General features: G+C 43.3%; 1 protein-coding gene across 2 annotated transcripts in view; it reads left to right on the top strand.

The window, feature by feature from the left end:
* The window catches only part of LOC144693381 (ryanodine receptor 3-like), a 337,370-nt gene that overhangs the window by 37,958 nt on the left and 274,759 nt on the right, over nt 1-24,653 (top strand). For both annotated transcript variants that reach the window (XM_078563242.1, XM_078563241.1), the window contains exon 2: nt 19,066-19,185. In XM_078563242.1, the coding sequence (XP_078419368.1) occupies nt 19,066-19,185 (120 nt within the window). The remainder of the gene's footprint in view (nt 1-19,065; nt 19,186-24,653) is intronic.

Below are 24,653 nucleotides of genomic sequence, written 5' to 3'. Positions count from 1 at the left end.
TTAATTACACTCAGGACTACGACATATATTTATTTTTGACTGCCCAAAGATAAGTGAGCTAAAAGTACTTTGAGGTGAAATACTCATCTGAAACTATGTTAAGATTCCTTTTAGAACTAAGGTAAAAGCTAATATTTGAGATTGTAACATTTAGTCCTCTCAAGTTACTGTTAATGGGACTCGCAGACCATTCAGCATTTGTTCTCACGGCATCTGCTTTTAATAGCTTAGTCATTTGTCAATGCAAGGAATATTTACACTAAAGGATTAGCATACTGCTCAATTCTTTAGTCAGTCTTATGAGGTTCACTGTGGCTACTCACTATCAGTGGGAAACTGTTCATTTTTTGCATTCGTGCTTGCATAAGGTCAGAGGATAATTGGATTGTTTGTTTTGTGCTTCGTAATTAATTAGTGGAACAGACCTCTATTTACCCTGCCAAGAACATGTTCCAAGCCTACGGGTTAGATCTAGCCTAACGTGCGGGTGATGCAAACTCCTTGCTCTAAACATAGCCTCTCCGAAGAATCATCAAGTGATGGTGTTCATGTTTCAAAAAATAAGCAACAGTTATCTGCAAGATCAGCTTACAGCCAATTTACTAAGTTCAGAACACAAACTAATTATATCTCAGGGTCTGTCACATTAACAAAATCAAATTAATGCACAGTTTTGAAATGTGTTCGCCTCTCCCATATAGAGTTAGCGACACTCTTGTGATAGTACCTGAGGTTGTGTTTGCCTCCAAGGCTCTCTGAATTTCTAGTTCTGGGATGGCAGAGCGAGGAGAGATTGGGTCGACTGGAGTTTAGAAAAAAGGAGACGGGGTCTCATTGAAAGGTATAAAATTCTGACAGGGCTGGACAGCCTGGATACAGCGATGATGTTTCCTCTGGCTGGGGGGGTTGCGGTATAGAACAAGGGGTCACAGGCTCAGGATATTGGTTACACCATTTAGGACTGAGATGAGGAGAAACTTCTTCAGTTAGGGGGTGGTGAACCTGTGGAATTCTCTACCGCAGAAGGCTGTGGAGGCCAAGTCACTGGATATAGTTAAGAAGCAAATGGATTTCTAGACTCTAAAGGTGTCCAGGAGTTTTGGGGAGAGAGTGGGAGTAAGGCATTGAGATAGAGGTTCAGACATGGTGATATTGAATGGTGGAGCAGGCTCGAAGGGCCGAATGGCCTACTCCTGTTCCTATAGTCTATGTTTCTATGTTGCCTTCTTCTCCCAGGTTGGCAATTTGGATAAAGTTTGGACAAAATGCTGCACAACCAGTTTGACTGACAAAAAGAGAGCTGCACTGACTGTGACCGACCAACTAATGCACTGGTATCTGGGAGTGAATTCAGACATAACATCATAACACTTTAACTCGGCCAAGAAAATGCAGGCAACGAGAGCATCAAAAGGTCTCAGTACAGAGTCAACACATTTTTAATGAAAATAGTGTTTGACCAATTTCTTTGAGTTATTCAAGGGTGTAACGAGTAGGGTAGGTAAAGGGGAATCAGTGGTTTATTTTGATTTTTAGAAGGTGCAATACATGAGGGCTGTTACACATATGTTTAGGGCCCAAGAGGCAGTCATTGACTCCACAGACCTCTCCCTTGCACATGCACCTGGACATCCTCCCTTTATTCCCTCCTCCACCCTTACTCCTTCCTACCTCCTGGACACCTTCCTCTCTCTGAACTCTCTGCTGCCCCAGACACCTTCCTCTCTCCGAACACCCCTCCCTTACACCTACCTCCCCACATGCAGCATTCTCCCCTGTTACACCCTCCTCCTCCCCCCCATATTACTTCCTGACACCTCCGATCTCCCCTTCCCAACCTCAACCCCCGACAACTTTGTCCCCCCCCCCAACCTCACTCCCCCCCGAACACCTTCATCACCCTCCCCAGTCTCACCCCCCACCGACACCTTCATTCCCATCCCTCCCAACATCCCCCGGCCCCGACACCTTCATCACCCACTTCCCCCCCTCCCCCGGTACACCTTCTTCTCCCACTCACAGCTGGACCTTCCTCCCCTCCCCCCTTGCCGATCATCAGTAGCAGCCCCTGGCCACGACCGTGATGTTCCGATGCAGGCCCGAAGCATCAACGGAGACCTCCCACCTTCTGAGGGCTGCTGCTACGCGGCAGAGCCGTGTCCATGAGGATCCACCCAGCAGGCGATGCACGTGTTCCCCCAGGGCCCGGTAGCTGTCGGGCTCCAGCATCTTCTGCTCCTCGGATGTCTGCGATCTCAGCAAGGCCCTAACAGGAAGGCCCGACTTCTGCACGTCTCACTTGTCCAGACGTGTCCTGGGCCGACGTGTGTTGCCGTGGGCGTAATGGTAAATCGGGAATGGGGGGATGATTCCGGTCGGGCCTTACTTTGTGTTCCATTAGCGAGATGCCAAGCTGGCTAACGCCGGCCTCCAGCGGGATTCCATCATCATCGGATGACCCCGCTGTGATTTCACACCAGGTGTGACACTGATTTATGACCCTCATGCCGAATTGTACCCTGTCACCCGCCCTGTCGCCCACCCTGTCGCCCGGCCTGTCACCCACCCTGTCACCTACCCTGTCACCCGCCCTGTCACCCGCCCTGTCACCTGCCATGTCACCCACCCTGTCACCCGCCCTGTCACCTGCCATGTCACCCACCCTGTCACCCACCCCGTCACCCACCCCGTCACCCACCCTGTCACCTACCCTGTCGCCCGCCCTGTCGCCTGGCCTGTCACCCGCCCCGTCACCCGCCCTGTCGCCTGGCCTGTCACCCGCCCTGTCGCCCGCCCTGTCGCCCGCCCTGTCACCCGCCCTGTCGCCCGCCCTGTCGCCCGCCCTGACACCCGCCCTGTCACCCGCCCTGACACCCGCCCTGTCACCCGCCCTGTCACCTGCCATGTCACCCGGCCTGCGCCCCCCCCTGTCACCCACCCCGTCGCCCACCCTGTCGCCCACCCCGTCACCCACCCTGTCACCCACCCCGTCACCCACCCTGTCACCCGCCCTGTCGCCCACCCTGTCGCCCCCCCCTATCGCCCAGCCTGTTGCCTCCCCTGTCACCCGCCCTGTCACCCGCCCTGTCGCCCAGCCTGTTGCCTCCCCTGTCACCCGCCATGTCGCCCCCCCCTGTCGCCCAGCCTGTCGCCTCCCCTGTCACCCGCCCTGTCACCCGCCCTGTCACCCGGCCTGTCACCCGGCCTGTCACCCACCCTGTCACCCGCCCTGTCACCCACCCTGTCACCCGCCACCAACGGGATCGGATGATTCCTCCCTAAGAGTTTTTAACCCAGTAGAAGGGGTGAGGGGCAGGAAGAACAAAAGGGAAGGTCAGTGATAGGGTGGAGGGCAGGAGAGATTAACTAATAAAAGATTTTATGATATGCCTTCCATTCCGGCCGTCCACTTTATCATCGACCTTCCCTTTTGTTTCTCCTTCCTTCACCCTGTTCTTTCCCAGCCTCTGTAATCGCTTAAAACCTGATAACATCTGTAACTCTTCCCAGTTTTCATGAAAGTTCATTGACTTGAAATGTTGGGCTGGACCTGACGGGTTTGCGGGGTGGGTTGGAGGGGTGGGGGTGGGGTGTGGGGCTGGGGGATCTGCTGGGCCTCCCCAGCAGGAAGGTCAGCAGCCCGCCCTGCAGCCATGACATGCCGCCGGCAGCCTGAGCTAGGCCAGAGTGGGACTTCCGCCCCTCAGCGCAAGCCTTGCCCTCGATTGGCTGGCAGCTCTTAGCAGTGCCGGCAGTGCCAGCGCCCAGCAGTGGGCACTTTCAGGACTGCAAGGAGGAGCAGGAAGAAGAGCGATGGCCGCTGGAGACACTTAAATCCTGGGATTTTGGGGCAGGGAGGGAACTGAGAGCCTAAGGAGTGGAGGGGGTTGAGGGACCAGGTTTTGGAGGGCAAGCAATGAGGAGCGGAGTGGGGGCGGTGGTAGTGACATCTTGGGGAGGAGGTGGGGGGTGGTGGTGGCCCTGATGCGCATAGAGAACCCCCCAAATGATGTGGGCCCCCACCCCATTTTCTTCCTGTCCTTTATCCACCTGGCCTCACAAAATTTACAGCCCACTCCTGTCCGCCCTCCCAGGCTGACAGTATAATGGCAGGGCAGCATAATATCCCTGTCAATTAGCTTAGTAACAAGCTCATTTATTCTATTTTATTTATTTGCTTATTTCATTTATTTAATTATGATGGTCGGTCTGCCAATTTCGGTGCCCACCTACCTAGTGTATTATAGGGGACAGCTTGGGGTTGAGGGGGGGGAAGGTGTTAGGCTGGTCACCCCTCATATTCTACAGGCCCCCCGCCCCCTCCCACCGCTGAAAATGTGTCTGGCGGAGGCTGTAAAATCCAGCCCGTTGACTCTGTTTCTGTCTCCACAGATGTTGCCTGGCCTGCTGAGTCTTTCCAGCATGTTCTGTTCTTATTTCAGATTTCCAGCATCCGCAGTATTTGGTTTTTTTCTAAAAATGCTGATGTTACTCAGCGTGTCTTTCATAGAAAACGCCATGTGGTGGGGCACATGTTAAAACAGATCCTTTTACACAAAAAAAAACTTCTCAGGGTCAAGAACCTAAGAAATAGGAACAGGAGTAGGCCGAAGGCTCTCGAGCCTGCTCTGCCATTCAATAAGGTCATGCCGAACTTCTCCATGAACTCCACTCTCCTGCCTTATCACCATATTCCTTGATTCCCTCAGTGCCCAAAAATCTTGATTATAGTCAAGGCTGATCATCTATAAACCAGGAGTAGAGAATTCCAAAGATTCACAACTGAAGAATTGCCCCCACATCTCAGTCCTGAATGGTTCACCCCTTATTCTGAGATTGTTATCCTTTAGCGGGTTAGATACGCCAGCCAAGGGGAAACACCCTCTCCGCATCTCCCATGTTAATCCATCTAGGAATTTTATGGGTTACAATGAAACTGCCTCTCATTCTTTTAAATTCCAGGCAATATTGGCCCATTCTACTCAAACAGCTTGGTTTATTTGGTTGGCTTTAAATGAGCTACTCAAACAACTGCAAAGCTATTCAGTTATATGTTTTTAGTGCCAGCAGGAGTTGGGGTGCTCTTGAAAGGGAGCCAAAGGTTTGCTGTCTTTCGGACAGTCTCAATTTGGGGGTCTCCCTTTTGTTCGATGCCATTTTATTCTTTAGCACACCTGGGTCTTTGTGAGCTGAAGGGTGCATTCCTTCCTGAGCGCCAACAGTTAAGGTGCAGCACAGGTGGTTTGAAAATATTTGCTGTGTGAAGCTCCATGAGAATTCAGCGTGACATCCTTTTAGGATGTAAATCCTATCTCCGCTTTAGTTGCTCTTGGGATGTGGACAACAGGGTAAAGGCTGTTAATTATTGTCTATATTGTGTAGGGGGTGGTGGTGTGAGTCAGCTTCACCTCTGACTTCTGAGCGGTCCGAATCGCTCCCATTCCCTGGGTTCTAGACCTTGGACTTATTTGGGGGTTGTGACAAAATGCAGCAGACAACTGGTTTTGGTGCAAGAAAAACTGAGTTTATTGAAGTCACAATTGAATTTATAAAATTAGGATTACACTGAGATTATACAGACTTACAAAGTACACTTGGTTAAGAATGGGGAACACACGGCATAACGAGGGAAAATCACGCTACTAATCCCCTTATCCTTGTCCCACCCCCAAAACCTAACTAAATTGAACTAGGAGAGGTCAGGGATCATGCTCACCAACCCAGGGTTCCTTGACAGTTTGAAATCCAGCCAGGTAAGCCGGCTGCAGTTTTGGGGTACGCTCTTTGTGTCCTTTGGGGTCTGCCGGCCCCACGAGGTCCTGGTCTGTGGAATCTGCGAAGGTTCTTCAGTTGAGTGGAGGACGTGATTGTGGGTGGTTGATCTTCATGGAGGGCTGCGGTTCCGGCCTTGTTGTCTTTGGTTGAGCCTGCCACCCCGTGCCCCTCGCCGTGATGTTGCCTGCGGGCCTGCAAACCTCCAGATCTCCTCCCTCTGCTTGGCTCAGCTCCCACTTAAACTCGGCTTCAGCCGCTCCCAACAGCTCACTCTCCAGCTCGCTGGTTTCTCTCCCTCTCCTTCGTAACTGACTGCCCAGTTATACTGTCTTTCGAATTTCTTATCGGAATCCAAATCAAGGTTAGTTTTTTGTTTGATTTTGGTGGGCTTCCTCCGGTGATTGTTGTCTCGTTGTATTTAATGGGCTCACAGGATGTTTATCATTGTCTTCCTGCCCCCGTAACTAGTTTTAAACTGAAAGCCATTGTATGTGTGGAGTATTGATGGGTTTGCATAATTGCATTGATTGTACCTTCCTGCCTTAGTAGTTAGTAGAGATTATTTATGCAAGATTTTGATGGGCTTTAGTTTCGTGTAACATGAAGTCTTTCTCTGGTTTGATTGTTTTAAAGGGAAGAATGCTTATTCTGTCTCCTCTCGTTGTCTGGTTTCAAGTTAAAAAAAACCACACTGCACTCAATAAGCCCGGGCATGTGCAGCCCCAGGTCTTCATGGGCCCAGCCTCCTGTCTGCAGGGTTCCACACTCAACTCAGCAGTTTAAAAGTCCAAAAGTCATATCCTTGATGATATGAAAAATGTGGGAATTTTGAGAACCCTTCAATTGCCTGTTATGGTAATCAAGTAACTAGCTTCAAAGAGTGCTAAGAGAAAACCACACAGCCTGGAGTCACACACAATGAAGAATGACGGGTTCCCTTAATGTGGCAATAGGGTTTTTATGCAACTTTCGTGGTTAAAACAAAATATGGGGCAAGAATTCAGTTGCACAACTTGCCACAACCAAATGGGCTACAAATGTTATTTTTATTCTTGGGATGTGTACAACATTGGCAAAGCTGCATGTATTGTCCATCCCTATTAGATCTGAGAAGGCAATGGGCTGTTCCCTTAAACTGCTATGGTCCGGGTGCTGTTAGTGCTCCGAGTGGATGGTCTGGTATGGAATTTCAGAGTTTTGATCCAGTGACAATAAAGCAATCACAATATATGTCCAAATAGAAGACCGAAGGACAAATTTGAAGCTGATAGTGTTCCTACGATCTTGCTACTCTACTCTTGTTCTCCTTTATGTAAAGGTAATGGAGCTAGGAGGTATTGTTGAAGCAAGCTTGGTGAATTGCTGCATTGCATATGTACGTACTGCAGCCATGTACACTGATAGTGATGGGGAGGATATTAAGCCTGTTGGCATGCACTGAATCAAGTGGACTGCTGTGACCTAAATGAGTGCTGTTACAGATGCACCAATTCAGACATGTGGTGAGCATTCTATTACACTTCTGATCGGAGCCTTATAGGTGGAGAGCTTTACTGCAGAGTACTCAGAGTTTGGTCGTATTTTACCACTGATCCAGTTAAACTTCTGCTTAATAGTGACATGCAGAACGTTGATGATGAATGACTGGAGCGTTCGTTGTTGGAGATGGTAAGACAATTGGAAGAACAACCAGAGGAGAGTTATTATGATCTGGAATGCGTTGCCTGAAAGGGTGGTGGAAGCCGATTCAGCAGTAACTTTCAAAAGAAAGTTAGATACATACTTGAAAAAGAAAAAAAAATGCAGTGCTATGGGGAAAGAGCAGAGGTGTGGGTAAGTGGATCATCCTTTCAAAAACTGGCATAGGTGTGATGGGCCAAATAGCCTCCTCCCGTTCTGTCTGATTCTATGGTTGTTGCCGAGCACTCAAGTGGCACTTATGTTACCTGTCACTTGTCAAAGGCTGGATAAGGTCCAGGGCCAGTGGCAGGCGAGCATAGACTTCCTCATTATTGGAGGAGCTGTAAATGAAGATTCAGTACTTTATTATCATACCCGTATCAGTTATGGACCCACTCCTGACCTTATGATGATGGGAAACTCATTAACAATGTTGCAAAGGACAGTGTCTCCATGAATTTCAATGCTCTTGGGATGTGATGGCCTGGCTGACAACAAGCATCATTGTATTCCTTTGTGTTGGTTATGACTAGCCACTGGACCCCCTCTGAGCTCAGTATATCTTGGGATCCTAGGCATTAAGCTGAGTTGAATGCTGCCTTGATATTCAGAGGCATTACCCTTACCTCTCCTGTGGCATTCAGCTCTAGTGTCCGTGTCACAGTGAAACCTGTTATAGAGTCCAGTGCGGAGTGGTTCTGGCAGGTGACAAACTGAGGACCAGCAAGCAATTTCTCAATGAGTAGGTGGTGCTTGACACCCACGATTGACAATTAGAAGGAGGTTTGTGAGAATTTAACTCTTTGAAAGGCACCCTGAGTTAAACTTAGAATGTTACTTGAAAGTTATCACCATCCAATCAATCAATCAGTCAGGGTTTAAGCGGTGGCACGATGAGTTTTAATCAGAGTTTACGACAGGATAGTTACACAGCAGAACCATACGGCCGTGAAATGCATTGAGTGCTGGTCCAGATTGGGCAGGACGGTTGTCCTGCATGAACAGCTTTCTTTCCATCTGTTATGCCCATGACAAAGGCGTTCCCTTAAAGTGGTCCGTGAGCTAAGAATTTGTGTGTGTGTATCCATAGCCTCCTTTTAATTTACGAATGGTTCAAGTTAAAAATAACCAGGAGACAAATTTTAGCCTTAAATAAGATAAAGGTTAGTTTATTACAAAACTACTGCTGCAAATTACTTAAGGTAAAGGTGATAAAGTTATTAAGTAAAATATAGAGGCAAAGATTAAAATGCAGATAAAGAAAAAGAGATACTTAACGATGAGATTCCAAGTCAGCCTCTGAGATATTGTGGCAGGTCCGTTGTTTGAGTTCCTTCTTTCCGAGGCAAAGGGTTTGAAATTTGAGGTTCGGTTTAGCTGATGCGATGGCTTCTGTAGTTGAAGAGTTGGAGTTCGCCTTTGAAGGCTAAATCAAAATGCAGAACAGGCCTTGGGAGTGAATGGAATTCTTGTGTTTTCTCTTGGCGGTCTGATTTAGTACAGCATCCGATAGCTGTTCCTGGAAACTTTCCTCTGTCCCGTCCTGTTGAGAAGCAGTTTCTGTTTCTAGGTGTCCCTCTCATGATGCTCAAGATGGTTCTCTCTTTGGACAGCTTCCAAACTTTTCTTATAGTGTGAAGTCCAAAGGTGGCTTCTCCCAAACAGACGAATAATGCTTCCATATTAAGTATTGGCCATTCAAAACAGCTTTTCTCCCATGTGGGATTCTTTCATTAAGGGTTGATCCCCTGGTTTGGTTTTAGTAGTAGGCCGGGCCATGAGGTTACAGATTGCGGTTGAGTATAGTTATGCTGCTTCTGATGGCCCATAGTTACCTCTGAAGGTACCTCTGAAAAATACTCCAGTCAAACCTTCCTGAGGGGCTGCAGAAGTCAAGAAGACCTGAACACCGAGAGGAGAAGAGAAGTTAGTTGTTTTTGTCTTGAAAGAAGACCAGCAAATGGAAGGATCTCTTTTAGACTTGTGGGACATTCATTGAATAATGTCCTTTGTGATCCTTCTTGAGATAAGCAGTTTGATGAGGTTTTGGAACCAACAAAGGAAGCTACCAAGTTGTCCGTCCATACGTCCCATTTCTGAACAAAGGTTTTTCAAAAGTTGGTTTTTCAGCAAACATATGCTTTTCAAACAGTTGTCCTTAAAAATCTATAAGATCATAGCTAAGTGCCACCTTGTCTTCTTTTGGTGTTCAGGTCTTCTTGAGTTCTGCAACCCCTCAGGAAGGTTTGACTGGAGTACCTTACAGAGGTACCTTCAGAGGTAACTGTGGGCCATCAGCAACAACAGAATTGTACCCAACCACAATCTGTAACCTCATGGCCTGGCATATCCCCCACTCTACTATTACCACCAAGCCAGGGGATCAACCCTGGTTCAATGAACAGTGCAGGAGGGCATGCCAGGAGCAAAACAAGGCAGACCTAAAAATGAGGCCTCAACCTGGTGAAGCTATAACACAGGGCTACTTGCGTGCCAAACAGCGTAAGCAGCAAGTGATGGACAGAGCTAAGTGATCCCACGACCAATGGATCAGATCTAAGCTCTGCAGTACTGCCACATCCAGTCGTGAATGTTGGTGGACAATCAGACAACTCAAGACACTGGAGGAGGATCCATAAATATCCCCAACCTCAATGATGGGGGGAGTCCAGCACATCAGTGAAAAAGTAAGGCTGAAACATTTGCAAGAATCTTCAGCCAGAAGTGCCGAGTGGGTGATCCATCTCGGCCTCCTCCTGAGGTCCCCAGCATCACAGATGCCAGTTTTCAGCCAATTTGATTCACTCCATGTGAGATCAAGAAACAGCTGAAGGCACTGGATACTGCAAAGGCTACGGGCCCTGACAATATTCCGGCAATAATACTGAAGACTTGTGCTCCAGAACTTGCCGCGCCCCTAGCCAAGCTGTTCCAGTACAGCTACAACACTGGCACCTACCCAGCTATGTGGAAAATTACCCAGGTATGTCTCACCCAGAAAAAGCAGGACAAATCCAACCCGATCAATTATCGCCCCATCAGCCTACTCTCCATCATCAGTAAAGTGATGGAAAGGATTGTCAATGATGCTATCAAGCGGCATTTGTTTAGCAATAACCTGCTCACTCATGCTCAGTTTGGATTCTGCCAGGGCCCCTCAGCTCCTGACCTCATGACAGCCTTGGTTCAAACATTGACAAAACAGATGAACTCCCGAGGTGAGGTGAGAATGACTGCTCTGGACATCAAGGCAGCATTTGACCGAGTGTGGCATCAAGGTGCCCTAGCAAAACTGATATCAATGGGAATCAGGGTGAAAACTCTCTGCTGGTTGGAGTCATACCTAGCACAAAGGAAGATGGTTGTGGTTGTTGGAGGTCAATCATCTCAGCTCCAGGATATCACTGTAGGAGTTCCTCAGGGTAGTGTCCTCGACCCAACCATCTTCAGCTGCTTCATCAATGACTTTCCTTCCATCATAAGGTCAGAAGTGGGGATGTTCAGTGTTGATTGAACAATATTCAGTCAGCACCATTCACGACACATCAGATACTGAAACAGTCCGTTTCCAAATGCAGCAAGACCTGGACAATATCCAGGCTTGAGCTGACAAGTGACAAGTAACATTCACGCCATTCAAGTGCCAGGCAATGACCATCTCCAGCAAGAGAGAGTCCAACCATCGCAGCTTGACATTCAATGGCATTACCATCACTGAATCCCCCACTATCAACATCTTGGGGGATACTATTGACCAGAAACTGAACTGGACTAGCCATATAAATACTGTGGCTACAAGAGCAGTTCAGAGGCTAGAGATCCTGTGGTGAGTAACTCACCTCCTGACTCCCCAAAGTCTGTCCACCATCTACAAGGCACAAGTCAGGAGTGTGATGGAATACTCTCCACTTGCCTGGATGAGTGCAGCTCCAATAACGCTCGAGCATCTCGACACCATCCAGGATAAAGCAGCCCCGCTTGATTGGCACCCATCACAAACATTCACTCCCTCCACCACTGTCGCACAGTAGCAGCAGTGTGTGTACCATCTACAAGATGCACTGCAGCAACTCACCAATGGCTTCCTTTTTCTAAACTCGGGGTTGATGTCGTTCACCTGCCATTACCTTTTTGTCCTTTGCACGTACCATACGGCCTTAATTCTCCCTCATCACCTTGCAAGCTGTCCTTCCCAGACAAGCTCCATCCTCCCATAACATTCCCTCTCTGGTATCACACAAAAGGTGGGATTATCTGGCCCCACTCGCCGCTGGTATCGTTCATTCTCGCCGAAAGTCAGTGAACTTTTGGCTGGGCTGCCGAATCTCCCACGGTGAGTCCCACCATGACGGGCCCGGAAAATCCCAGCCTAACTCACCAAAAGGCTTCATTTCACTATCAGCTATTTATGCCTAAGCCTGTTCATGAGGTCTGTTGATAAACATTCACAATGGCCAGCATTTAGTGTAGCTGTTTTAACTCCTTATCAAGTTGGTAACCAGGCTCTTACTCTAATGCCCCACTTACTATGGGTTATATGCACTTTAGCAAACATCTTAATTAAACAAGGTTAAATGAAAAGCCCAACACAGCTTCATACAACTTGTTATCTCATCCAACTATAGGTTTTTGTTCAAACTAGCTAACTTTATCTAAGAATACTGATCTCTGTTGCCTGATTCTTGTGACAGTGAAACCTTCAGCAATTTTCATCAAAAATGAACTTAAAAACCTAACCCATCCCTTTCCCTATTTCAAACTAATTTTATACATTGGTATATTCACACCCTATTCCTAATTTGTGACTATTTCTAATTTATGCCAGAGTGACTGGGTTAGATTTGTTTGTTTTTTGTGGATTATACACACCTGGCAACTTACTACGTTGTTTGGTAGATGCCAGTGTTGTAGTTTTACTGGAAGAACTTGGCAGGGAGGCGGTTGGTCCTGGTGCACGAACCTTCAGCACTACAGTTAGATATTGCCAGGGCCCATAGCCTTCACTGTGGTGAGTTCACTCTGCTATTTCTCAATGTCACAATGAATGACCTGCACTGACTGTATACTGGTATCTATGATGGCAGGGTCCTCAGGAGGAGGTTGGGTGCGATCACCCACTTGGCACATTTGATTGAAGCTGCTTCCAAACATTGCAGCCTCAGTGCAGGTGTTGGACTCCACTAAGGTTAGGATTGAGAATCTCAGAGTTGCTTGATTGTCCACCACCATTTGTGACTGAATGTGATAAGGCTATAGAGCTTTGCTGTGATCTGTTAGTTGGACGACTGCTTAACTCTGCCTGTTGCCTGCTGCCCTTTATATTTAGCAGGCAGGGTAGGCTTGTGTTGGAACTTCATTAGGTCGGTGCCTAATTCCAAGTTACTTCTGATTCAGAGACAGCAGTGCCATCACTGAAAGCAGGAACAAATAAAAAAGAGCTTATAGTTCAGGACATCCCAAAGTACTTTACAGCCAAAGATATATCTCTGAAGTGTAACCACTGTTAAAAAGTAGGGAAACGTGGCAGCCAATTTGCACACACAGTATTGCCTCACAAAGAGCAATGGGATAAATAAATCAGCTAATCAGTTTTTAATGATGATGAGGGTGATGGATAAATGTTAGCTGAGCCACCAGAACGAAGCACTGAACGAAGGCTAAAACTTGATAGAAATAGTATGATGCTTAAAATTGTTTTTCTCTATGGTTATAACAAGTGGGACCCCTTTAAATACCTGCAGCCGTGCTTTAAGTGACTTGCTCTGTGCCTTCAAACTCTCACAGCTAAAGCCTTTTCAGGCAGCAGCTCATCCTTAATAAGCAATTCGACTAAAATCTGGGAAATTCTGATTTTTTTATCCTTTCATGGGATGTGGGTGTCGCTGGCTGTGCCAGCATTTATTGCCCATTTCTAATTGCCCCTTGAGAAGGTGGTGGTGAGCTGCTTTCTTGAACCGCTGCAGTCCATGTGGTGTAGGTACACCCACAGTGCTGTTAGGAAGGGAGTTCCAGGATTTTGACCCAGTGAAGAGTGAAGGAATGGTGATATATTTCCAAGTCAGGATGGTGAGTGGCTTGGAGGGGAACTTCCAGGCGGTGGTGTTCCCATCTATCTGCTGCCCTCATCCTTCTAGATGGTAGTGGTTGTGCATTTGGAAGGTGCTGTCTAAGCAGCCTTGGTGAATTCCTGCAGTGCATCTTGTAGGTGGTACACACGCTGCTATAGTGCATTGCTGGTGGAGGGAGTGAATGTTTGTGGATGGAGTGCCAAACAAGCGGGCTGTTTGTTCCGGATGGTGTCAAGCTTCTTGAGTGTTGTTGGAGCTGCACTCATCTAGGCAAGTGGAGAGTACTCCATCACACTCCTGACTTGTGTAGCGTGAATGTTACTTGCCACTTGTCAGCCTAAGCCTGGATACTGTCCAGGTCTTGCTGCATTTGGACATGGACTGCCTCAGTATCTGAGGAGATGTGAATGGTGCTGAACATTGTGCAATCATCAGCGAACATCCCCACACCTGACCTTCTGATGGAAGGAAGGTCATTGATGAAGCAGCTGAAGATGGACACTACCCTGAGGAGCCCCTGCAGTGACGTCCTGGAACTGAGATGACTGACCTCCAACAACCACAACCGTCTTCCTTCGTGCTAGGTATGACTCCAACCAGTGGAGAGTTTTCCCCCTGATTCCCATTGACATCAGTTTTGCTTGGGCTCCTTGATGCCATACTATGTCAAATGTAGCCTTGATGTCAAAGGCAGTCACTCTCACCTCACCTCAGGAGATCATCTGTTTTGTCAATGTTTGAGCCAAGGCTGTAATGAGGTCAGGTCCTAGCAAAGTCAAAACTGAGCGTCAGTAAGCAGGTTATTGTGAAGCAAATGTAGCTTGATAGCACTGTTGATGACACCTTCCATCACTTTACATTGAGTAGACTGATGGGGCGGTAATTGGCCAAGCTGAATTTGTCACGCTTTTTCTGTACAGGACATACCTGGGCAATTTTCCACATTGCCAGGTAGATGCCAGTGTTGTAGCTGTACTGCAACAGCTTGGCTAGGGGCACGGCAAGTTCTGGAGCACAAGTCTTCAGTAATGCTGGAATATTGTCAGGGCCCATAGCCTTTGCAGTATGTAGTGCCTTCAGTTGTTTCTTGATATCACGTGGAGTGAATTGAATTGGCTAAAGACTGGCACCTGTAATGTTGGGGACCTCCAGAGGAGGCCAAGATAGATCATCCACTTGGCACTTCTGGCTGAAGATTGTAGCGAATGCTTCAACCTTATCTTTTCCACTGCTGTGCTAGGCTGCCCCATCATTAAGGATGGAGATATTTGTGGAGCCTCCTCCTCCAGTGAGTTGATTAATTGTCCACCATCATTCACGACTGGGTGTGGCAGGACTGCAGAGCTTAAATCTGATCTGTTGGTTGTGGGGTCACTTAGCTCTGTCTATTGCATGCTGCTTATGCTATTTGGCACACAAGTAGTCTTGATGGAGATACCCATGCTGTCCAATATCATTAAAAACAGATTTTCTGATTATTTATCTCGTTGTTGTTTGTGGGACATTGTCCAAGGTGATAGTTTCTTCCTGTGTGATATCTGCATAGGTAACACACACAAACAGGAATTTCTATAATAATGACTGATATCAGACAGCAAGTGCAAGATCAAAATTCAAATAATTTCAGATAGGAGCAAAGCAACAGGAGAAGGTCATTTAGCCCTTCAAGCCTGTTTCACCATTCAACGAGACCATGGCTGCACTGCAGCCTAAATCCATATACCCACCTTTGCCCAAATCCCTTACCTTTGATTAACAAAAGTCTAACAATCTTAGGTTTAAAATTAACAATTGATCCAAGCATCAGTTGTCATTTGCAGTAATAGTTCCAAACTTCTATCACTCTTTGCATGTAAAAGTGTTTCCTAATTTGAATAACAGTGAAACAGTTAGAAATTTCAAGTGTCATAGTACACAAAATCCTTGATTGCATTATTGTTCTAAGTAGTGTTAATATGGCGTAAAAAAATACGGCCTGTAGGTTTGATGTAGGGATGCAGTGCTATAAATATTGCCAAAGAAAAATGAATGATTATGAGGTTTTACAAGGAGGTTTTATTTATAAAAAAAGACAAAATTACCTTTAATTACATCAGTGTTTTGTTTATTGTACAACACAAATAAATACTAAGTTATTGTTGCTATGTCAGTAATAACAATAATTACTGCTTTCATTTGCACTGAAATGTGGCTTTTTATTCAGATATTGATAAATTACAGGTTTAACAAGCTGTCAGCTAATAGAATATTGAGATAGATAGCCAGAAAACTGGAGCGCAGGATTACACAGATTATTATGCTAAGGCATTTTAGTCACTGTGTTACAAAGTAGATATGCATGCATTATGGAAGTTGCTGGGAAGAACAGGAATGATGCCAAGTGTAAAGAGGGTTATTGAAGTTAAAGTTCTTTACTCTGGAAAGAAATCATTTAGGTATAGAAAATGTTAAGTGGCATAAATAAAGTAAACCCAGAATATTTTGGAAGAAAACTTTGTTGAGTACTTGGATCACATTGTGGATGGCAGATGTATATTAGAAGATGGTTTGGCAAATATTCGGCAGTCTCACCAATGGTACACGTTTTGAAACTCTCATTAAAAATGATATCAGTACTCAAAAGGGGAAGAATTTACCCACTTTAATGAAGCATTCAAATGTTAATTTACAAAAACATAGAAAGAACTTTTAATTCTGAAATTAACTAAGCCAAAGAGATCAATATACAATGAGGTTGCCTGCTTCATTCACCAAGTTCTGGTTTGATCAGTTAGTGCAAATGTATTAACTCTTCATCTACTGCAGTGCGGTTTCTTAACTGCCAATTGCAATTGCAAAGCAACAGAGTGGCATATTTCCCAAATGGGAATGGTTTCCATCAGTGCCCTGTCTCACAGGCATATTATCTATTACTGAGCATATTCCCCCCTGACTAGTTTATTTTTGGTTAGCGTTTAAGAAGCATACTTTAGATAGTTGAAGAATTACATCGGCTCACAAGAGACTGGTGACTTCTCTTTCTGGTCCTATGGTATTTCAAAGAATATTAAATATTAGCTTTCCCGGTCATATAAACAATGCCAAAGGTATTCAATCATTATTGATACGGCAGTATCACATCAGGTTGTTAAACTATTATAAAATTTATATTGCCACTTTATCCGGAATTTAAGTTTTTTATCCCCTCAGCTCTTGTTCCTGCTATTAATCTGTCATTGCAACTGATTTTTTACCGTTAGTTTGAAGTCCAACATTTTTTGTATTACCTAATTACTTACAGCATACAAAACTATAAGTATCTTGTTTATTGATCTAATGAAGATAAATTCATTCTAAACCATCACTGGGAATATGCCCAATATTTAGATTCATTATTACTGTCTGAGTTAAAACCATGGTCACAACCATGAACCCTTTTAAAATCAAACGGTTAGAAAGAAGTATAGTTATCCTTTACATCCCATTATTTTTTTTCTTACTAAAATCTTCCCTTTCGACACTGAATGTAATTCTCATTTTTACTGCTCTTGGTGGAAACATAAGAAGTTCACCTGGGTATAATACTTTCATGTAGTGTTATTCTTCTACACAGCAAATGCATGTCTATAAAAGATAGCCTAAATCAAGTGAGGGGAGGTGGTGGTGACAAAGTGGTATTGTACCTGAGACTCAGGGTAATACATGGGGGACCTGGGTTCAAATCCCACCACGGTAGGTAGTGAAGTTTAAATTCATTTAAAAAACTGGAATTAAAAACCCCATGATGACTATGAAACCATTGTCATTCATTGTAAACACCCATCTGGGTCACTAATGTCCTTTTACAAAGGAAATCTCCTGGTCTGGCCTACATGTGACAATGCAGTTGACTCTTAAATGCCCTCTCAGCAAGGAATTGGGCAATAAATGCTGCCCTAGCCAGTGATGCCCATGAACGAATATTTAAAATATTGTGGGATTGACCGTCACAGTTTTGTAAATCACAACTCTAAAACTAATTTGAGAAATTGGGCACTTTTTCCCCTCTCAATTCACTGTGAACTAAATTAGTCCACAACAACGATGTGCCATTGCCATTTATTTATCAGTTTTTCACAGAATCGTTGAAAAATGTAAAGGGAGGCTTACAGGGAAAAAACTTAAACACAATTATTTCAGAAGAGCAGTGGAAGGCAACCTGCTTTATTTCTTCTATGACATCTATTGGAGCTGGGTCCAGAGTAACGGAAAAATAGTGCAATTTTAGTTGCACAAAATGTGTTTTAGTGGTTTTCCTTGTTGAATTTTAATTGTGAGGCAGCTGTAGTTAATGGGAATTGTTTTTTTTTTGTTAACAGTGGCTTTATTTATTAGAATGAAAGAAAATTCTGATAGGTCATGGGCCACATGTGCCATGGAACTAATGAATGGTGCCTTAGAACCTGTTTTTCACATTAGATAGATACTACAGGTATGAAAATCAGATGGGTTCTATAATACCCATGTGAACTCCTTAGGTTACCACCAAGACCATAAAAATGAAAATTACATTCACTGTTGAAAGGGAAGATTTTAGGAAGGGAAAAAAATCAATGGGAAATAAAGGATAACATACTTTAACTATCAGCATCCTTCGATCTTACCATATCGGGAAAGGAGTGAAACGTGAATAGGAAAAGACATAGATCATTATTAATCAAAATCCTCTTAATTTTACCACATAAGATCCTGGTCAAACCCTGAATGAATTAGTTTAGCAACTATCTCCCCTATGGAGCTTACCTGTATATCCTGTTGACATGGCATCAGTCAGTGGTAGCAGTAGACTGGATAGATATGGTCTGGAATTTTCTCAGTCAGAAAGAATTATACGCTGTCTCTCACTAATCATACAGAATTTCACTTGTGAAGGACAATCTCCCTTTCACCAATGGTTCAAATGATTACTGAATGTAAGAAAACTTGGTCAACAAAGTGGTCCCTGGATGCCCACTGAGCGAGGTGAAGATTTGGATGACTTACTGTATGTAGAGCTCGGTGAAATGTGCTCTTTATCCTATTATAGAATGTTTGTAGATGACTGTACAATGCACATAATCAATAGAAATTCCCTACACGTTTTTTCCTCTATTTATTGACATTCTCCCTTGTTTTATATGTATTTCTCCTCTTTCCCTAAAATTCAAGCCATTTTTATGCAAGAAAATGATGGGATTGATGTATTGCATCATATTTCATTTCATTATGGAAATGACATTGTGTACTTGTACTGTTGTACAATGAGCTTGCACTTTGAACATAAGCTACTTAGGATGGAATGCTAAAAATATACTGGGATATCACTTACATAGATATTGTGTCATTTTTCAGCCTAGTTATTTTAGCCGCATAATGATGCCAAGCTAATAAAAATGATTATTTGAGAACCATTTCATATTGACAGTCAGAAGGTTATTGAAAGTTAAGCTGCAAATGTTTTCTCGTGAGTAGTCCAAACGCATGTCCATTAAAATGTTAGCAAAATTAAAAGCCGTTCTCACCAGCCTCATTTTTCTTTTCATAGGATGATGAAGTTGTACTTCAGTCCACTGCCAACATCCAGAAAGAACAACGTAAATTTTGCCTTTCAGCCGAAGGATTTGGTGGACGCTTGTGTTTTCTAGAGCCTACTTCAGAAGCTAAGGTATTCAGATTTTAGTATTTCAGGTTTCAACATGATGTTTCGATATGTTCTCTTCCAATAAAGACATCGCTCCTAAAATCCAATTTGTTGAAAACCATTTGTGTTAAATGCATTCTGTAAATTGAATTTGTGTGTTATCATGGATTAATTGGAATGCTAAATCATGCAAATGAAACTCCAATTTAGTGTTAATACATTTTAAACCTTATTCCCTTTTTCCTTAGTCCTGTTTGGGAAAGCACCAAACCATTGCTTATGCCATTGCTGGAGCTTAATGACTAAATTAAAAAGCAAGCTAAATACAATTAACATTTGTAGAATACATATCTGAATTGCAAAACAAAACAGCTGAAAATAACTGGAGATTTTACATGTTTTTATAACTGTTTCATTATTTCTTCACCTTGCCAAATTGTTTGTGGCCACACATTTTTCCATTAATCAACATGGCAAAATATTGGAGATATCACAGCACACTGTGGTGAATTATAAAGGGAGGTGAAGCTGCTAGGGTTAGACAGAGTACGTCTTTCCACCCACCAAATCCCATCCCCACCCTTCATTCCCAACATCTGCTTATCTTTTACATGGATAGCCTTTAGTAGTCCCACATGTGAAGGCCTAAAATTTAGATAAATATGGAGCTGAAGTTTAATACAGAATTCGACGCATCTCAAATTTGCAATGGGAGGTTCCGCACTTATCGTGGCACATACACCACTATTCCCTCTACCGAGCAACGTAATATAAAATCTTTTAAAAGTGAGAGCATTTATTGCTACAATTTATCTCCATCAGCAATAATAGTTACAGCCTGGTTTGGAATGACAGTTATAGTAAACATGATTCTGTCAGTAGAAAAAGTTGTCTGGCATTTTATCCACATGAGATATTAAAGGTGAGTGCTGCTTGAGCAGTTTGATAACTTGAATGTCAAGTGTTACGACTGAGAGGCTGGATTGAGTGGGGGAACTGTTAAACCTCTGTTTTCATTATCTGGCTAAATACCTAGTATGTAAAGTCTTAAAGCCAGAAGAAAGATATTTAGCTGAATTTTGCTGTGGTTCTATCATTGAGGGGGGTGATTTTGTAATTTTGGTCAACAGTTTTCATGGAGCTGGTTCAGAATCGTGGAGTTATTATCATCAATGTTAAAATTTGGTACTGACCAAGATTCAGACTCAAAGGGTGTTGATCCATTGAGCTCAAGTTGATCAGTATGTTTTATAAGTTGTGGCTATCCTGTTTTGGCAGTGGTTTTCAAAATGGAACTACTTCCCCATATTTTCATTTTTAAATACAGTATCCTTCTATGTTGTAAGATTCAAATCGGGTGTGCAGTCAATTCACTAGCGCACTGGAAAAGCGATATTGACATTTCTGGGTTATCTGCCTTACTGACTTCATTTTTGCTTTTTTAATTCCACAAAATCAGCTTCAAAGACTCTTTGTCACCACATCAGAGTGGTAGGATTATTGGATTACACACTCAACTGTACGATTTGCTTCTTAACCCATGAAACGTGTAACTGTTACTAAGATTTGTTTTCTTCATCCCTAACACTAGTACACTTTTTTGTAGATATAGGAAGAAAAGCAAAAGCACGTTTTGTGAAATGGCTTCAAACATGATATCTTAAAAAAATGAAAACAGCTTTGAAACCTATTGCTGTCTGCAGAATGTCCAAATAATTGAGAAACTGCGATGTTAATGTGATTAACAAAGCTTGATGAACAAGAGAACTTTCCCTAAAAAAAATAATTTTATAATTGTAGAATGCTATTAATTGACTAATTAGTAGATTTTTTCACCTAAATATTTTTGATGATTTTATATATAAACAAGGTTTACAGAATATTTTAGCTTCTGCCTTCACCCCATGTTTATGTCCTTTTCTTTAATTTGCTCTATGTTTGAGACTGACCATGCCTCATTGCCCTGCCTTCCTCACAATCAGGAATGAACAAATAAAATTGTATCTCATGTTGACATCAAAACCCAGGTTGATTGAAATAGAGTTAACTGCAAAGCCCGCTTCTGCTTTGTTCCAAAATCCTGCTCACCCTGAATTTGTTGTATCAGTGAGACATTTCTAATTCGTGAATAAGTTGATCTTGGGGCCTTTCTTAGCCAAATTAAGACATTTGTGCTGAGGGTGGGCTTCTGCAAGGTAGGAGATACTTTTAGCCTATCAGACAGATAGATTTGTACACAAATACAGGTCCAAGAGATGACACCCAGTTCCCAATTTTTGAATTATAAGAATGAGGAAAACATTAATGGCCCAGAGTTTGTAGTCTGGGGTGAAGCAAGTGCCTCGTTATTGACCTTGAAGTAAAACTTGCTGAAAGATCTAGTGATCTCTCTGGTGAGAATTTCAGCCCCATCACCTGTGCAGTGGCAGTGGTTGCAATGTTCATCACTGGAGATTCCCACCAAGGAACTGGAATGATGTCAGGCTGACCAAGCAGTAAATCACATTAAAGAGTTTTCACCCAAACAGGAAACAAAAAATCAATGAGGTAAAATCATTTTAAAAAACGTTTACATAGACCAAATTAAAGATAAGGACATAAACGTGAGGTGAATGCAGAAGCTAAAATATTATGTAAACCTTGTTTATATATAAAATTATCAAAAATATTTAGGTGAAAAATCTACTAATTAGTCATTTAATAGCATTCTACAATTATAAAAATTTTTTTTTAGGGAAAGTTATCTTGCTCACCAAGCTTTATTAATCACATTAACATTGAAAATCCAGTTGCACCTGATTGAACAAGATGGACCATTTTATGGGTTAGCAGCAGGACAGTTGGAATCTTGCTGATTTCCTGATTGCCAGTTCTGGGGGAAGAGGGGCACAAAAATGCAGCCTGTGTCAGTGCACTGAGTGACAGACAGCAGCCTCAGGATTTCCACACCAAGTATCGTATCCCTCACATCCTGAAGTTGTGCTCCGTTTTAGAGGGGTAACGATGGAGAATTTTCATATAGGAACAGAGAACACTGACAATGCATGTCAACACTCTGCGATATCCATCCCAATTGTTCGACCACTATATGACTTCATCTAGTTTCAATTCTGGAACAATAGCTGATAAGTAAAATGGAGGAAAATAAATTATCAATGGCTTTTTCAAAAGGAAGAATTAGATTGGTTAGAAAGCTTACTAAGCCTGTGAATGATTAATAATAAGATTATCAGTCAATAAACAGGAGGAGCTATCAAATCTAATATGCTGACAACTGGCAGATTCAATAAAGTGGATCTCTCCTTTTTAAATGGATATTGTGTTGCTGTCTCTGGCACCATCCTTCTTATAGCAATTTTCACAAAACCTAATTAAAGTTCATGTTGTTGAGTACATGTTCCAGGAAATAAACAAATCAAAGCTGCATGAAATATAGCAAATTGCATTAACAAATACCAATCCTCAGAGAATTTGAAAAAAAATTGATGTACATTTAATTAATTATTGTTTTGTTATTTAAAATGCATTTGAAAGGTACTGCTGAATAGCTGTCTACTCTTTAAAAATGAAGAGAAATAAAATCGACCATTGCGGTACCACATCCAAATTACCTCTTTGAGATGCAGTCTTACTGCCTGGTTTCCAACAACCTAATTTGACGGGTCATTAAGAGGCCAGCTGTAATGTGGGTCAGGTGCAGATGTAAGGTTTGCTCAACACAGCCTTCTTCGGTAGCCCAGCTTCAGAAGCCTGGTCTTTGGTGCTTTTTTTCATTCTTTCGTGGGGTGCGGGTGTCACTGGCAAGACTGGAATTTGTTGCCCGTCCCCAATTGCTCCAACTGAGTGGCTTGCTAGGTCATTTCGGAGGGCAGGTAAGAGTCAACCACGTTTCTGTGGTTCTGTAGGCTAAACCAGGCTAGGATTGTAGATTCCCTTCCCAAAAGCACATTTGTGAACCAGATGGGTTTTTACAATAATCTATGATAGCTTCATAGTCCACATTACTGAAACTAGATTTTAATTCCAGATTTTTAAAATCAATTAAATTTAAATTCCACCAACTGCTATGGTGGGATTTATGTCCCCAAGCCTGGGCCTCTGGATTACTAGTCTGGTGACATTGCCATTATACCACCATCTCTCCAAGTGCAAGTATAATATTTCCAACGTGCACCTTTTCCAAGCCCTTTCCAAATGAAATTGTGCATTTGGTGCTTATTTATGACTTGTTATATGTTGTGGAATTTGTGATGGAGTTTGCCATTTGTGAGAGCAGTGGGGGAGTATGTGCGAACTGTTGTCTGAACAGATAACTTGTCAAACGTTCTGTTGAATACACTGACCCTGGTTTCAAAGTTTGTATTTTTTTTTTTGAGTCAGACCCTAACTGAAAGGGAAACCTAAGGAAACTGAAACATCAGGCTTCTGGGGAAACTGAAACTGGTTTAAACCAGACAAAGACACAGCCATCCGAGCTCACATCACCCAGTGCTGCACTGCAGGCAGGCTGGAGAAAATGAAGGCTGGAGGTGTCAATAGGCAAATACAAGGTTGATGCAACTGTTTTTGTCACATAAAGTAACTGACTGACCAGACTCAACCATAGAATGCACAGGGTTGTCACTGAGAGTTTGGATAAAGGTAACATTTGTGGACCCACACTATCAAGACTGTCATGAGAAGAGCGGAGGAGATTCTGGGGGACTACTCTTTTTTTGTCGAAGATTGTACTCATAGAACTAGGGGTGACTGGGAGCTGCTGTCAGGTGAGAACAACTGGCTAAATCTTTGAAGAAAAGGAACTGGAATTCTACCTGAGGCAGATCAGCGATTCCAAGGACTTTCTGGCTGAAATTGGTGCTATATATGCTGAGTGGACTGCTCGGTAAAGATCTATCTATGTTAAATCTGCTATTTAATGCGTAATTTATCATTTATATTTATATTGACCATGATAATTGGACATGACCTGTTAATTCATGTTTAATTTGTGTTGATTTTGGTTTGATTGTTAAGGTAAAGGTTCTAAAAAGTAAAATGGTGTCTAATGGTTTCTTCATTGAGGTCGTTTGGTAAATCTTTTGATTTATTGATTTCCGTAGGGATCATAACAAATTGTACCCAATAAGAGCTGGGTTGAAGCTCACCACAGATGAAAGGTTAATGTTTTCGACCACTGGTCCAACCAGTTTCATGTTGCCATTGGACTATGCTTAGCTCTGCTCATTTGATCCTTACTTCACTGATACATCAGCACAGTGGTTCATTTTTAGCATCTGGAGATTTTTCCCTGCTCTCTTTCCAAGGCTTCGTTCTTATGATTTGTTTTTTTCCTATTTCCTGTGCTCATTTTGATTGTTCTTTCAATTTTCCCAGCCTTCCATTTGATTTATTTGAGATTTTTATGACTCACTCAATTTCCTCGTCATGACCCTGACTTATTTTCCCCCCTCGGGACCATTAGACATTCACCCCAGGCTGGACCCCCACTG

The sequence above is a fragment of the Cetorhinus maximus genome, chromosome 18 (assembly GCF_964194155.1).
Source record: "Cetorhinus maximus chromosome 18, sCetMax3.hap1.1, whole genome shotgun sequence".
NCBI classification, from domain to species: domain Eukaryota; kingdom Metazoa; phylum Chordata; class Chondrichthyes; order Lamniformes; family Cetorhinidae; genus Cetorhinus; species Cetorhinus maximus.
The sequence above is the reverse complement of the archived record's forward strand: the minus strand, read 5'-3'. Positions and strand labels throughout refer to the sequence as shown.